This window comes from Dermochelys coriacea, chromosome 23 (assembly GCF_009764565.3).
Source record: "Dermochelys coriacea isolate rDerCor1 chromosome 23, rDerCor1.pri.v4, whole genome shotgun sequence".
NCBI lineage: Eukaryota > Metazoa > Chordata > Testudines > Dermochelyidae > Dermochelys > Dermochelys coriacea.
In genome coordinates, this window is record NC_050090.1 from 16,045,143 (window position 1) to 16,059,175 (window position 14,033).

General features: G+C 57.9%; 1 protein-coding gene across 2 annotated transcripts in view; it reads right to left on the reverse strand.

Moving 5' to 3' along the window:
• Nucleotides 1-11,732, reverse strand: part of IQSEC2 (IQ motif and Sec7 domain ArfGEF 2) — a 44,532-nt gene extending 32,800 nt beyond the window's left edge. For both annotated transcript variants that reach the window (XM_038381232.2, XM_043501505.1), the window contains exons 1-2: nt 10,852-11,732; nt 5,033-5,062 (exon numbers count right to left, since the gene is read on the reverse strand). In XM_038381232.2, the coding sequence (XP_038237160.1) occupies nt 5,033-5,062; nt 10,852-11,507 (686 nt within the window). In that variant the 5' untranslated portion in view covers nt 11,508-11,732. The remainder of the gene's footprint in view (nt 1-5,032; nt 5,063-10,851) is intronic.
• Between the last annotated feature and the right edge of the window lie 2,301 nt (nt 11,733-14,033).

Consider the following 14,033-nt stretch of genomic DNA (forward strand, 5'->3'; position numbering starts at 1 on the left):
CCGTAGTGCAATCTCTTTATGGTGAAAGTGCAACTTACAAATGTCGATTTTTTTTGTTACACAACTGCACTCAAAAACAAAACAATGCAAAATTTCAGAGCCTACAAGTCCACTCAGTCCTACTTCTTGTTCAGCTAATCACTCAGACAAACCGGAGATAATGCTGCCCGCTTCTTATTTACAATGTCACCTGAAAATGAGAACGGGCGTTCGCATGGCACTTTTGTAGCAGGCATCGCAAGGTATTTATGTGCCAGATGTGCTAAACATTCGTGTGCCCCTTCATGCTTCAGCCACCATTCCAGAGGACATGCGTCCATGCTGATGACATTCATTTAAAAAAATAATGCATCTATTAAATGTGTGACTGCCCTCCTTGGGGGAGAATTGTACGTCTCCTGCCCTGTTTTACCCACATTCTGCCCTATATTTCGTGTTCTAGCAATCTCGGACGATGACCCAGCACATGTTGTTCGTTTTAAGAACATGGTCACTGCAGAGTTGACAAAATGCGAAGAAGGCACCAATGTGAGATTTCTAAAACTACATACAGCACATGACCCAAGGTTTAAGAATCTGAAGTGCCATCCCAAATCTGAGAGGGACGAGGTGTGGCACATGCTTTTAGAAGTCTTAAAACAGCAACACTTTGATGTGGAAACTACAGAACCAAACCACCAGAAAAGAAAATCAACCTTTTGCTTGTGGCATGCGACTCAGATGATGAAAATGAACATGCATCGGTCTGCTCTGCTTTGGATCGTTATCGAGCAGAACCCATCACCAGAATGGAAGCTTGTCCTCTGGAACGGTGGCCGAAGCATGAAGGGGCACACGAATATTTAGTGCAACTGGTACGTAAATACCTTGCGATGCCAGCTACGAAAGTGCCATGCGAATGCCTGTTCTCACTTTCAGGTGACATTGTAAATAAGAAGCGGGCAGCATTATCTCCGGTTTGTCTGAGCGATTGGCTGAACGAGAAGTAGGACTGAGTGGACTTGTAGGCTCTGAAGTTTTGCATTGTTTTGTTTTTGAGCCCAGTTGTGTAAAAAAAAAAAATCGATATTTGTAAGTTGCATGTTCATGATAAAGAGATTGCACTACAGTACTTGTACGAGGTGAACTGAAAAATACTAGTTCTTTTATCTTTTATACAGTGCAAACGTTTGTAATAAAAATAATAATATAAAGTGAGCCCTGTACACTTTGTATTCTGTGTTGTAATTGAAATCAATATATTTGAAAATGTAGAAAACATCCAGAAATATTTATAATCTATTTCAATTGGTATTCTATTATTGATTAAAACTGCAGTGAATCGCAATTAATTTTTGTAATCGTTTGACAGCCCTGATAGATAGATGTGTATATTTTGTGTCTCTCTCTACATATAATACCTATGAACATTATATGATATTCATATACCCATATAGCAAATATCTATTAAGATTACATTATTCATAGCTATCAACAGAAATATACATGGACCCATCTACCCTGGTATACCGCCTCCTCCACCCCAGATCAGACCATGGGCCCATCTACCCCAGTATCCCGCCTCCTCCACCCCAGATCAGACCATGGGCCCATCCACCCCAGCATCCCTCCTCCCCTACCTTAGATCAGACCAAAGGGCCCATCCACCCCGGTATCCAACCTCCTCTGCCCCAGATCAGACCACGGGCCCATCCACCCCAGCATCCCTCCTCCTCTAGGTTAGATCAGGCCCACGGGCCCATCTACCCCGGTATCCAGTCTCTGGAGGTGGTGGGGTAGATGGGGGTGGCAGGGACACGGACACACACACACACACACACACACACACACACACACACACAGTCTCTCTCTCACACACAGCCACATCCCTCCAGCTGCTCAGAGATGACTCAAGCTCTAGCTATTAATTAATCCAGGAAACGAGGGGGGGATGGGGAAAAAAATATTTTAGGAACAACGCTGATTCCAGAGGGGGGGGCCACCAGCTGTCATGGCAACCAGGGACTCCCCGCATACCCTCCCCCTCGGAAAACTCACCCGACCTCACCTACCACCCTCCATGGATCTCCCCCAGCCAGCACTCGCCACCCACCCACCAGGAACATGGGCCTGTCTATTAGTGGGGGGTGTCTCTCCGGCTTGTTATTGTAGGGTCTCTCTGTGTACACCAGACGGTTTAGCGTAGGCTCTTTCCAATGTGTTACTGCAAGGTCTCTCTGTGTGTCCCTGTTTGTTATTTACAGAGTCTCTCTGATCTGGCTATTGTAGGGTATGTCTGCAGACATGGGTTGTGTTTATCGTACAGTCCCACTGGTTTATTATTGTAGGGTTTCTGGTGTGTGTCCCTGTTTGTTAGTATAGAATCTCTCTGATTTGTTAATGTAGGGTCTCTCTGGGTATGCTGGTTTGTTACTGTAGGGTCTCTGTGTCTCCCTGTCTGTTATTAGAGTCTCTCGGATTTGTTATTCTGAGGGCCCTGCCAAATTCAAGGTCCATTTTGGCCAATTTCATGGTCACAGGGTTTTAAAAATCATAACTTTCATGATTTCAGCTCTTTAAATCTGAAATTTCATGGTGCTGTAATTGTCAGGGTCCTGACCCAAGGAGGAGTTGTGTGTGTGTGGGGTGGTCACAAGGTTATTGTAGGGGGCGGTTGCAGTACTGTCACCCTTACTTCTGCGCAGCTGAAGGGGGAGGGGCGCTGCCTTCAGAGCTGGGTACCCGGCTAACAGCCCCCACTCTCCAGCCATCCAGCTCTGAAGATAGCGCAGAAGTAATACGGGCAGTACCGCAACCCCCCTAAAATAACCTTGTGACCCCCCCGCAACTCCCTTTTGGGCCAGGACCCCCAGTTTAGTCTCCCCCATGAGTATATATAGGGTCTAATGTAGTATATGGTAAACGCACAAAAAAGGCTAGATTGGGGGGGGGGGAGGCCAGATTTCACACTCCGTGACTCGTTTTTCATGGCCAGGAGGTTGGTAGGGCCCTAGTTATGATCAGGTCTCCTTGCATAGGCTGGTTTGTATTGTAGGGTGCCATTTGTTGATGACGTACCAGGCTCCAACTCCCCTCCCAACTCCCAGCCCTGTTCTCCACCCCACACCTGGTGCAGGCGGGACGATGTCAAAGCCAGACCCAGGAGGGGATCGTGAGGAAACTGAGGCAGAGGCAAATGAAACAGAATGCAGATGAAGGAGGGAAGAGGCAGCTGCACCCCAGCGCTGGGGGAGCCTTCCCCATGTGGTGTTATGTGCAGCTGGTCTCCAGCTGTCCCTCCCCAGAGATGGCTGCATCTCAGCACTGAGCGAGCTGTCCCCCGTGAAGCGTTATATGCGGCTGTTCCCCAGCTGTCCCGCCCCAGAGGTGGCTGCACCACGTAAATCTCGCCTGCCATAGAAACAGCTATTGGGAGGCTGGCCCTGTGTATGTTTCTGGTCACCATGGCAATGTATCCTGGCAGCCCTACATTGTCACTCCTCCTCTGAGCTGTCAGCTCCCCCCCCCGCCCCCATGTCTCCTAGCAACGTCCTGCCACATTAGCCTCGAGGTTCCACTACCACACACCCCTAGCAACACAGCTCCCTGCCACTGTCTGGGGAGAGAACCCAGGAGTCCTGGCTCCCAGCCCCCGCCCTACTCTAACCCACCAGACCCCGCTCCCCTCCCAGAGCTGGGGAGAGAACCTAGGAGTCCTGGCTCCCAGCCCCCCCTACTCAAACCCACCAGACCCCACTCCCCTCCCAGAGCCAGGGAGAGAACCCAGGAGTCCTGGTTCCTGGTCCCCCCAACTCTAACCACTCTGTTATTTACATCAATATCTATCCACCGATCTGGCAGTGTTGTTTTAACACCACACACACAGGATCAATATGGTTCTATGTATAAGCAGTGGTTGTGTGTGTTACGTACAGTAGAGGAACAGGGGAAAAAATCGGAAATAATTGCTTTGCTAATTACATAATTAGCAGAGGGAAATAATTCTATTCCCAGCCCAGGGGGCGGGGGAGTCTAGTGATGAGAGGGGTGGGGCCTGGGAGCCAGGACTCCTGGGTTCTCTCCCCAGCTCTGGGAGGGGAGTGGGGTCTAGTGGTTGGCGCAGGGGGTCTGGGAGCCCGGATGCCTGGGTTCTCTAGATGTTTCCCATTCATACAGGACACGATATGACTCAGGGAAACAGGAGGATTCGTTCGAAGTGCCCCAAAGCTGATGCATTTCGTTCCAGAAGAAATTCTGGGGGCTGCCCATGTCCAGGTCAGGCAGCTCAGGTCTGGAAATGTATCAGTAACAGGGTTTACTCTGCAACAGCAGCTACAGGCCTGGATGGAGACCAGGGACCCCCCCAATCATGCCAGACCCCGACTGAGACCAGGGATCCCCTCCTGCCCATCGTGCTGGGCGCTGCCCAGACCCCAACCGAGATCAGTGCCCCCCGTTGTGCCAGTCGTCCTGACAGCCCCCTCCCTCCCGCACCAGGGAAGCCACTCGGCCCCACGCCGCTGGCCCCCAACATGCGACCCGCTTTGCCAAGCGGAGCCAGCCCCCCAAAAGTGCAGCCACACTGGATGTGAGATACTCCCGGACACCCCCGGCCCCCCGCCCCCCATACCACTCCTGAACACAGGCAAAGCCACGGACGCAGCGCCCCCTGCAGGGAGAGGCCGGGGCTGGAGGAGGAGCCGGGAGCGCCTCTCACAGGCCTGCCCCCTACCCCACTCCCCACGGCGCCCCCTGCTGGCCGAGGCCGTGCTGCACGCTACAAATGCGCCAACCTCACAGCCAAGGTGGGGGTGGGGGACCCAGTCTTAAGCCCCGCCCGATCCGGAGTGAGACGGGCCCCATCCGGACACCCACTCGGGAACGACCAGAGATGGGCCGGGCGGGGGCGGAGGGGACGGATCCACGGGCCAAAATGGGCCGGGATCAGAGGAGGGAGGGGGACTAAAGCAGCACCTGGGGGGGCCGGGGAAGGCGTGATGGGAGGGAAAGCAGGAAGCGAGCAGGGAAGCAGAGGAGGGGCGCGAGCACTGACCTGACGGTTCGGGAGTTGTCTCCGTCGGACCTGAGGACGAGAGGGAGAGAGAGACGGGGATAAGTGACGGGCGGCCCCCCAGACCCAAACACCCCTTGATCCAGCCCCCCCGCCCTCCGGACCCCTGCCCCATTGCTGCTGGGGACCAAGGGGAGAAGGGAATTACTAAAGTCGCTGGGTCTATTCTTTGCAGCCGGAACCCAGGTGTCCTGGATGCAGTGGGGGAGATAAAAACCGGGGAGTTGGGGGAATCGCAGCTGAATCCCGACCCGCAGCCCCCGGCTAGCCCAGCCGGTGCCCCTCACTCCCGACCCGCAGCCCCCAGCTAGCCCAGCCACAGGCTCCCCCTGACCCCAGACTCTGTTTCGGGGGGAGGATGGGAAGGGAGTGGGCATCCAGCCCACATAACTCCAACACCTGCCTGGAGACTCAGTGGTTTAGGGACAGGCCCCATGTCCCGTTCCCTGCCCTGGGGCTGGATGGAAGCCGGCGCCCCATTGCGGGGACAGGCCCCATGGCCTCCCCCCCCCACACTAGCACAGCGGTGCTCAAACTTTTGTACTGGTGACAAGCTTCTGAGTGCGACCCTCTTTATAAATTAAAAACACATAAACACCATTATATATCCTGGATACAAAGTGGAGTTTCGGGTGGAGGCTGACAGCTCGCGACCCCCCAAGTAATAACCTCGTGAACCCTAAGGGGTCCCGACCCCCAGTTTGAGAACCCCTGCTCTATGTCAGGGGGTCTGGCAGACACTCGGGGCCTTCCAATGCTAGTGAGGCCGCCAGGCAGAATCTAGCAGAGACACCAATTCATATAAGGGTAACGGGGGGATGGGGGGCTGGAGAGACTAGGCCAAATTAAACTGCTCATTAACTAATGAGAGAAAAGTATGGACCCAGACAGAATACACTGGGGAAGATTCACAGTATCCAGGTGTCCGGACAGCCAGTCCACCCTGCACCAACCACTAGACCCCACTTCCCTCCCAGAGCCAGGAGAGAACCCAGGAGTCCTGGCTTCCAGCCCCCCTGCACCAACCACTAGCCCCCACTCCCCTCCCAGCGCCGCGGGGAGAACCCAGGAGTCTGGTCAAGTGGCGCAGCCCAGGGCGAGGCACGGGGATGAGGGCTCTCTGGGGCGCACAGAGGGGGATCAGACACTGGCGTTAACTCGCCCGAGGAGCTGGAGCTGGGATCTGAGAGCGTCTCATTTGCAGCTGAGGGGGGACAGGGGACGCCCAGACAGGCCTGGCAGAGCAGGGGTGCCCCCAACCCAGGGCCTTTCCCCTCAAGCAAGTGACGACCCCAGGGCGGGGACTGACTGGGTCGGGGGAGCAGGAAAGGGGGTCCAGGGCCTGGCCCCTCGAGAGGCTCCCGTGTGGCCCCGGGGCGGGGACTGGCTGGGTCGGGGGAGCAGGGCAGGGGGCCCGGGGCCTGGCCCCTCGAGAGGCTTCCGTGCGGCCCCAGGGCAGGGACTGGCTGGCTTGTCGGGGGGAAGGGGATGAGCTGGGTCTGGCCCAGCAGCTCTGGCCACCTGCCCCAGCACACAGAGCCCAGTGGGGCTTTTTCCTGGGAACAGGTGGCACAGCGGCAGGGGACGGGGGGGTCAGGCGTCATCAGCCCACAGTTCCCACCGACCGCCCCATCTGCTGCCCTTTCCCATCCTCTGGCAGGGCTGGGGTACCAGCTGGCCCCATTAGCCTGAGATCTGAACCTCGGACCTGGCGCCCCCGCCCCGAGGAGACAGGCCCCATTCCCACCCCCGCCCTCCCCCCTGAGCCAGCCAGTCCCTGCCCTGGGGCCGGGTGGGAGCCGGCACCCCATACAGGGGACAGGCCCCAGCCCCATTCCTTGCCCCCCCGAGTCAGCCAGTTCCTGTCCCGGGGCCGGGTGGGAGCTGGGCTGTGGTTTCGCATTACCCAGCAGACCCCACCACTCCTCCCTCCTCCAGATCTGTCCTCTGGGGTCAGGATATCTTACAGACCTCCTCCGTGCTGGCAGATTAGCGGCTGCCATGTGGGATGGTAGGATAACAACAGACTCCTGGGAACGGCCCTCCCAGAGCTGAGATGCAGCCACCTCTAGGGTGAGGCAGCTGGGGAACAGCCGCACATAACATCGCATGGGGATGGCTCACCTACCACTAAGATGCAGCCACCTCTGGGGTAGAGCAGCTGGAGAACAGCTCCATAGTGGTTTGGGACAGGAAGTGAAGAAGAAACCTGCCTCCCTCCCTCCCACACAAATGCCGCGGAGGAGGCAGGGATCTCCTGAGCTGGGATTTGGCCCGGACGCCTGGGTTCACCCTGTACTCCTGGGGAAAGGCAGAGGAAGTGAAGAAGCCCAGACAGGACAGGCTTGGCTGGGAATGAGACATCAAGTCGGCAACAGTCAAGGACAGCGTAACCCCTGGGCCGGATTCTGCTCTTCGCTCCCCAAGGGCCAGGATGGACGCAGCCTGACCGCAAGGTTGCAAATGATCTCACCTGAAAGAGTCCTTGGCTGGGAGCCAGGACTCCTGGGTTCTCTCTCCGGCTCTGGGAGGGGAGTGGGGTCTAGTGTTTAGAGCGGGGGGTGGGCTAGGAGCTCGGATGCCTGGCTCTGGGAGGGGGGAGCTCAGGCCCCTGCATTCCCCCGCCCGCCCCCTCAGCACTCGCACTCCGGGTTCTGATGAACACCTCGGTGCAGAGTGGGCGGTAAAAGCAAGACAGATTTGTGCTGCTTTAAGTCATTTGCAGCAGCATCCAAACCACGTTGCTAATTTCTGAGCTGCGGGAGGGGGTGGTGCTGGGAAGAGAAGAGAACACGCGGCTGGAGCCATCAATTCCCACCTCGCACGCCCCACACAGCTCTGCCCAGCACAGCCCAGCCTGCAGGGCTTGGGGAGGGCCCCCAAAGCCTGCAGAGCTCCCCAAAGGCCCCCCCCAAATCTCCTGGGGCCTCCACACTCACCAGATCATCCCCGAAGTTTGTGAAGCACATCCAATCCCTGCAACGGACGTTAGAGCCTCACGCAAGCTTGCCTGGATCCCCAGATCCCCCATGAGATCACCAGATCCATCCCAAGGTCACCAGATCCCATGCAAGATCATCAGATCCATCCCCAGGCCACCAGATCCCCTGTAAGATCACCAGATCCATCTCAAGCATGCCAGACCCCCCCATAATATCACCAGATCCATCCCAAGGTCACCAGATCCCTGTACAATCACCAGATCCATCCCAAAGCCACCAGATCCCCCATAAGATCACCAATCCATTTCAAGGTAGCCAAATCCTCCCCAAGATCACCAGATCCCCTGTAAAATCACCAGATTAATCCCAAGGCCATCAAATCCTCCCTGAGATGCCCAGATCCCCTGTGAGATCACCAGATCCCTGTGACATTGCCAGATCCCCCATAAGATCCCCAGATCATCACCAGATCCATTCCAAGGTCACCAGATCCTCCCCCAAGCTTGCCAAGTTCCCCAGATTTCCCGCCCCCGGGGATCACAAGATCACCCCCAGCTCACACACTGTCCCCGGCCTAGGAGGAGATTGCCTACAATGGATAAGTGGGGGACGGGGGCTGGATTTTATCGGGGGGATGTTTTAGAGAGACAAACAGAAGCACAAACAAGCCCCCCCCAGAAAGGAGAGCACTGACAGGGCAGGGGGAAGGATCCGAGCTCTGGAAGAGCCGACGCTTCTCAGATCCCTTCAGAAGCCAAAGTACAACTGGAATCAGATTGCTTCCTAATTGGATACTAAAGCAATGGAACCCAGGAGTCCTGGCTCCTAGCCCCCCCCGCACACACTAGACCCCACTCCCCTCCCAGAGCTGGGGAGAGACCCCAGGAGTTCAGGAGAACCCACGAAAGGCCCTGCTATGCCCCAGCTGCCCATGACCCAAGCCCCATGCTCTTACACGTGACACTTTGCTCCCCACTCCCTGGCGAAGGGGAGGGTATCTGCCCAGTCCGCCCACCCCATGTGCCACCAACCGATCCATGCTGCATTACCCCAACATTCAGCCTTGTTCCCACCCAATAGCCATGTACCCCGGGGGGGGGGGGAGGCAGAAGGGACTAGGAGTACGAGGACAAAGCAGATCTACAGATGGAAACCCCCCCACATGCATTGGGGTTAGGTTCTAGACCCCCCCCCCCGCTGCCAAGAGAGTCCAGAGCAAGTTCTAGCTCCCTCCTGCTAGCAGCCATATCAGGAGCAGGTTTTAGATCCCCTGTTTGCCAGGGTGTCTCTAGAACCCTCTGGGGCTTGGAGTCCCTGGTGCAAGGTCTCACCTCCCCCCCACCCCCACCCCCGTGTTGCCAGGAGTGTTGTGGCTGACTCTAGACCCTGCCTGTTGATGGACATAGCAGGACTGTGGTCTAGAACCACCAGGAGTGGCAAAAGCAGCTCTAGAACTGCCAGCTGCTCAGTGCACCAGAGTCTGTGCTTTAGAAGGCCCATGCTGCTCTAGAGTCCTTGTGATACTAGGTAGGTTGGGACCATAATCTAGAAACCAGCTACTAGTCCTCATGAATGTAGACATGCTCTGGGTGTCTCTAGAACATCCATATAAGTGGACCAGGCTCTAGAACCCCATCTTTCATAACCCCCCCACTCCTTGATGCATTGGGGTGTCACCCTCTAGAACTTCCTGCTACCAGGCAGCAGGATGGCTCCTGACCCTTCTGCTTCTAGTCACATCAGGGAAGACTCCATGACCCCCCCAGTCTAGACAGGTCAGAGGAGCAGGTTCTAGAGCCCCCTTCTGCTAGAAGGGCTGGGAACAGACTCTTGGACTGTTACTTCCAGATGCACTACAGGATGCCCAGAACTTCCCTGCTTCCAGACGTGTCAGGGAGCAGGCCCGAGAACCCCCCACCTCCAGGAGCACAATGGGGCAGGTTCTATGATCTGCTGCTTCTAGGCATGTCTGGGGTGTGATCTAGAACATCATACTTTCAGAGGCCCTGGAGAGAAGGCTCTAGAAGGCATTGTTTCTTGGAACATCTGGATCCTGGCTCTGGAACCCCTTCTCTAGATTTCAGGAGGCCAGGCTCCAGAATTCCTTGCCTTTAGACATGGAGAACCCCTTGCTTCTAGACACACCAGGGGCAGCTCTAGAGCCCCTGCTGCTACAAGGCTCAGGGAAGACCCTAGAAAGCTACTGGATGGGAAGCGGGACAGGTTCCAGGGAGATAGAGAGGGAGAGGTGGGGATCTATGGGAAAAGGGACAGATCTATTCTGGAGCAGGGTGGAGAGGGGGCTAAAAGAAAGCAGAGGAGGATCTAGAGTAGGTTGGGAGGAGATGAATCTAGAGCAGGTAGGAGATGGGGAGTCCAGAGAAGGAGCAGATAACTCTTGAAATAGTGGGGAAAGTAGAAGTACCTAGAACAGAGGGAGAAGGATACAGGGATCTAGAGCAAGGAGTCTTGCTCTAGACAGGGTAACATAGCCAGAACAGGGAACCAGGCCACAGGCAGAGGGCTCTAGAACAGGGGTCAGAGCAGAGATCCAGAGGGACCCAGAGCAGTGTGAATCCAGGATCTACAACAGGGAAGAGAGGGATCCAGAGCAGGACTCCTAGAGCATGGGAGACTGATCCAGAGCAGATATCCTGAGTGATCTAGAGCAGGGTGGCTCCAGGACCTAGCACAGGGGGGAGAGAGATCTAGGGCAGGATCCAGAGCTGGGGGAGGTGGATCTAGGGCAGAAACAGGAGAAGAGAGGCCCAAGATCCCAAGCAAAGCAGAGATCCAGGCCTGGGGACCCCATGGGATCTAGACTGGGGCAGGTTCTAGAGCAGGGGCACAGCTCCTTACTTTCTCTGCAGGGTAGTGGCAGGGCTGGTGCTGGCACTGGTGCTGTGGCCCCCGCCGGCTCCGGGACTGGAACTCCGGGACACGCCCCGGCTCAGCAGGCCCCGCTCCCGCGGCGGGCGAGGGTACTCCCGCTCCTTGTCTCGGTTCTGGTGGGGGCCACTTCGCTCCCGGATGGAGCCGCTGTCCCGGTGCAGCTGGCATTGGTCTCGGTAGTGGCCGTCCCGGTTCTGGTAGGGCCCCTCGCGGTTCCCAGGCTGTGGCTCTCGCTCCTTGTCCCGGTTCTGGAACAGCCCGTCCCCACGCTTCTGGTACTGGCCCTCCCGGTTCTGGTACTGCCCGTCCCGCTCCGTGCGGTTCTGGTACTGCCCTTCCCAGTTCTGGTAGTGCCCGTCCCGCTCCGACCGGCCCTGGTACTCCCGGCCCGGGTGCTGGTGGTATGGCCCCTCTCTCTCCCGACTGGGCTGCTCCCGGTTCTCCTCGCGCAGGTCCCGGTTCTCCTGGGTCAGCTGCTCCAGCTGCCCCTCCAGCTCCTCGATCCGGCGCCGCTGGGTCTCCAGCAGCTTCTGCTGGCTCTCGATGATGTTGTTGAGCTCCAGCAGGTACTCCACGGCCCGGTTCGGGCTGTCGGCCCCGGGCGCCCCCGGTCCCCCCTCCATGGAGAGGGACGCCCGCAGGAGGCTGCGCCCGGAGCCGTGCGCCCTGCGCCCCGCAATGATGGAGAGGGACGGGGCGGGGGGGTCCTCGACCCGCCCCGCTCTGCCTCTCCCCCGGGGCCGGCCGCAGGGGGCTGCAGGGTCCCGGCCGCCGCCGGAGCCTTGCGGGGAGCCCCGGGGGGAGGGGCCTTTTGCGGGGGGGGCCGCCCCGGCTGCTGCCTCCGCCGAGCGCCGGCAACCGGAGCGCCCGCCCGCCCGCCCGCCGCAGCGCTCAGCCCACTGCGCACTGCCGGCGCGGCGCGCCGCCCTGCGAGCCCCGGCAAGCCGAGCCCCGCGGGGGGTGGGGGGTGGAAGAGCCCCGAGCCGGCCGAGCCGGGAGTGGGGACGAGCCTGGGGATGCTGAGACCACCCCTGGGGGCAAGCCCCGAGCCAGCTGAGCCTGAGGGGCGTGGGGAGGCTGAGGCGAGCGGGGAACGAGTCCCTGAAACCACCCCTGGGGGCAAGCCCCACGCCAGCTGAGCCTGGGAGGTGGGGAGCCGGAGGGGAACCAGGGGGCAAGCCTGAGGGTGAGCGAGCCAGGGGGGAAGCCCTGAGCCCTGCGGGGGGGGGGCTTTGAGACAAGGCTGGGAGAGGGGGGACACTGAGCCGAGCTTGGGGGGGCTGATTCAGGGGGGAGGCCCGAGCCAAGCTGGAGGGGAGCCCCAAGTTGAGATGGAGATGGTGGGGTGGAGCTGAGCCAGGAGGGGAGCTGAGCTGCGGGGATCCCTAGCTGAGCCTGGGGGGCATGCAGGGGCTGATCCAAGCAGGGAACCCCAAACCCAGCCTGGTGCGGCAAAGCCCAAGGACAGGGGCCTGGGCCCACAGCTGGGGGGCAGGGGGCTGCCTTGGCTGTGGAGTCCCAGCACATGGGCTGGGCCGAGAGGGGAAGAGACTGGGGGTCTGAGCCGGGGAAGAAGGGATCAAATCTGTCACCCTGGGGTACCCGGCTTCTCCCTGCTTAGATAATGGGTGAATTCCACTGCCATAGCATGCATGGGTGAGGGGCAGGATGGAGAGGGGAAACTGAGGCATGGGCCCCAAAACACGAGGCAGGGGGGAGTCCTGGCTCCCAGCTCCCCCTGCTCTAAGGCCCTGGCCCCCACTCCCCTCCCAGAGCCCAGGAGAGAACCCAGGAGTCCTGACACTCCTTCCAGTTTGTTCTCTTACAGATGTTGGGCATCCCAGGCCCCAAGGGGAGAGAGGTGAAGACCAGCCAGGACCGAAGAGCAGCCAGCCTGGGGGGAACCCAGCTCCCCCTGGCGACTGTTTAATTAATTAGCCCAGATTAATAAATCAATCAGTCTCCTATTTCTAATGTACATACCACAGCAGCTCGGCCGAGAGTCCCTTCACCGTCACTGGGGAACAGCCACACACAACACAGTGCAGAAAGGGCTCGCCCGGTGCTGAGATGCAGCCACCTCTGAATTGGGACAGCTGGGGAACCGCTGCACATAACACTGCCCGGAGTGGGCTCACCCAACACAGAGATGCAGCCACTTCTGGGGTGGGGAACAGCCACATGTAACACCCCACAGGGATGGCTCTCCTGGTGCTGAGATGCAGCCACTTCTGGTTTCCAGGGGAGAGCGCTCCCTGCCAGTGTGTGTTGGGGGGGGGAATTTGGCAGCCATTTTCAGCCCCCATCCCCACCCTGTGCGCATCAGGGCCTGGTACCCTATAATCACCACCAATCGTGTGCATGGGGGGTGCCGAGTCAGACAGGCAGGGGGTGGTATGTGTGTAGGGGGATATGACACCAGGACTAGCTTCCCCCACCCCCAATCTCATCCCGTACACTAAAAGAAAAGGAGTACTTGTGGCACCTTAGAGACTAACAAATTTATTAGAGCATAAGCTTTCGTGAGCTACAGCTCACTTGCTTATGCTCTAATAAATTTGTTAGTCTCTAAGGTGCCACAAGTACTCCTTTTCTTTTTGCGAATACAGACTAACACGGCTGCTACTCTGAATCCCATACACTGTGCACAGGAAACTGAGGCACAAATACAGGAGGTGAATGTGCCCCTATGGATTGCAGGCAAAATGAAGAGTCTGGGCTCCCAGCCCCCCCTCCCCTCCCAGAGCCTGGGAGAGATCACAGGAGTCCTGGTTCCCAGCCCCCCTGAGCTCTAACTCATCAGCCCCCCCTCCCCTCCCCTCCCCGAGCCAGGGAGAGAACCCAGGAGTCCTGGCTCCCCGCCCCTCTCACACACTCATCCCAGGATCAGGGTGGGAGCGGCTGATGGGAAAAATAAGTTCAAAGGTTATACCCACCCCCACATATACCCTCCCGGCCCCCCAGCCAATAAGTGTCTGCAGGCACCATGGGGCCTCGGTTACCACAGAAACATGAATGCAAATAATGTTACTGCTAATTAGGGTTTTAACCCTTAACTCTACAGTTAACTGCAGAGGGACAGCTTGCCCAATGCAGCCACCTCTGGGGCAGGGTAGCTGGGGAAGAGACCCACATACCGCCACCCAAGG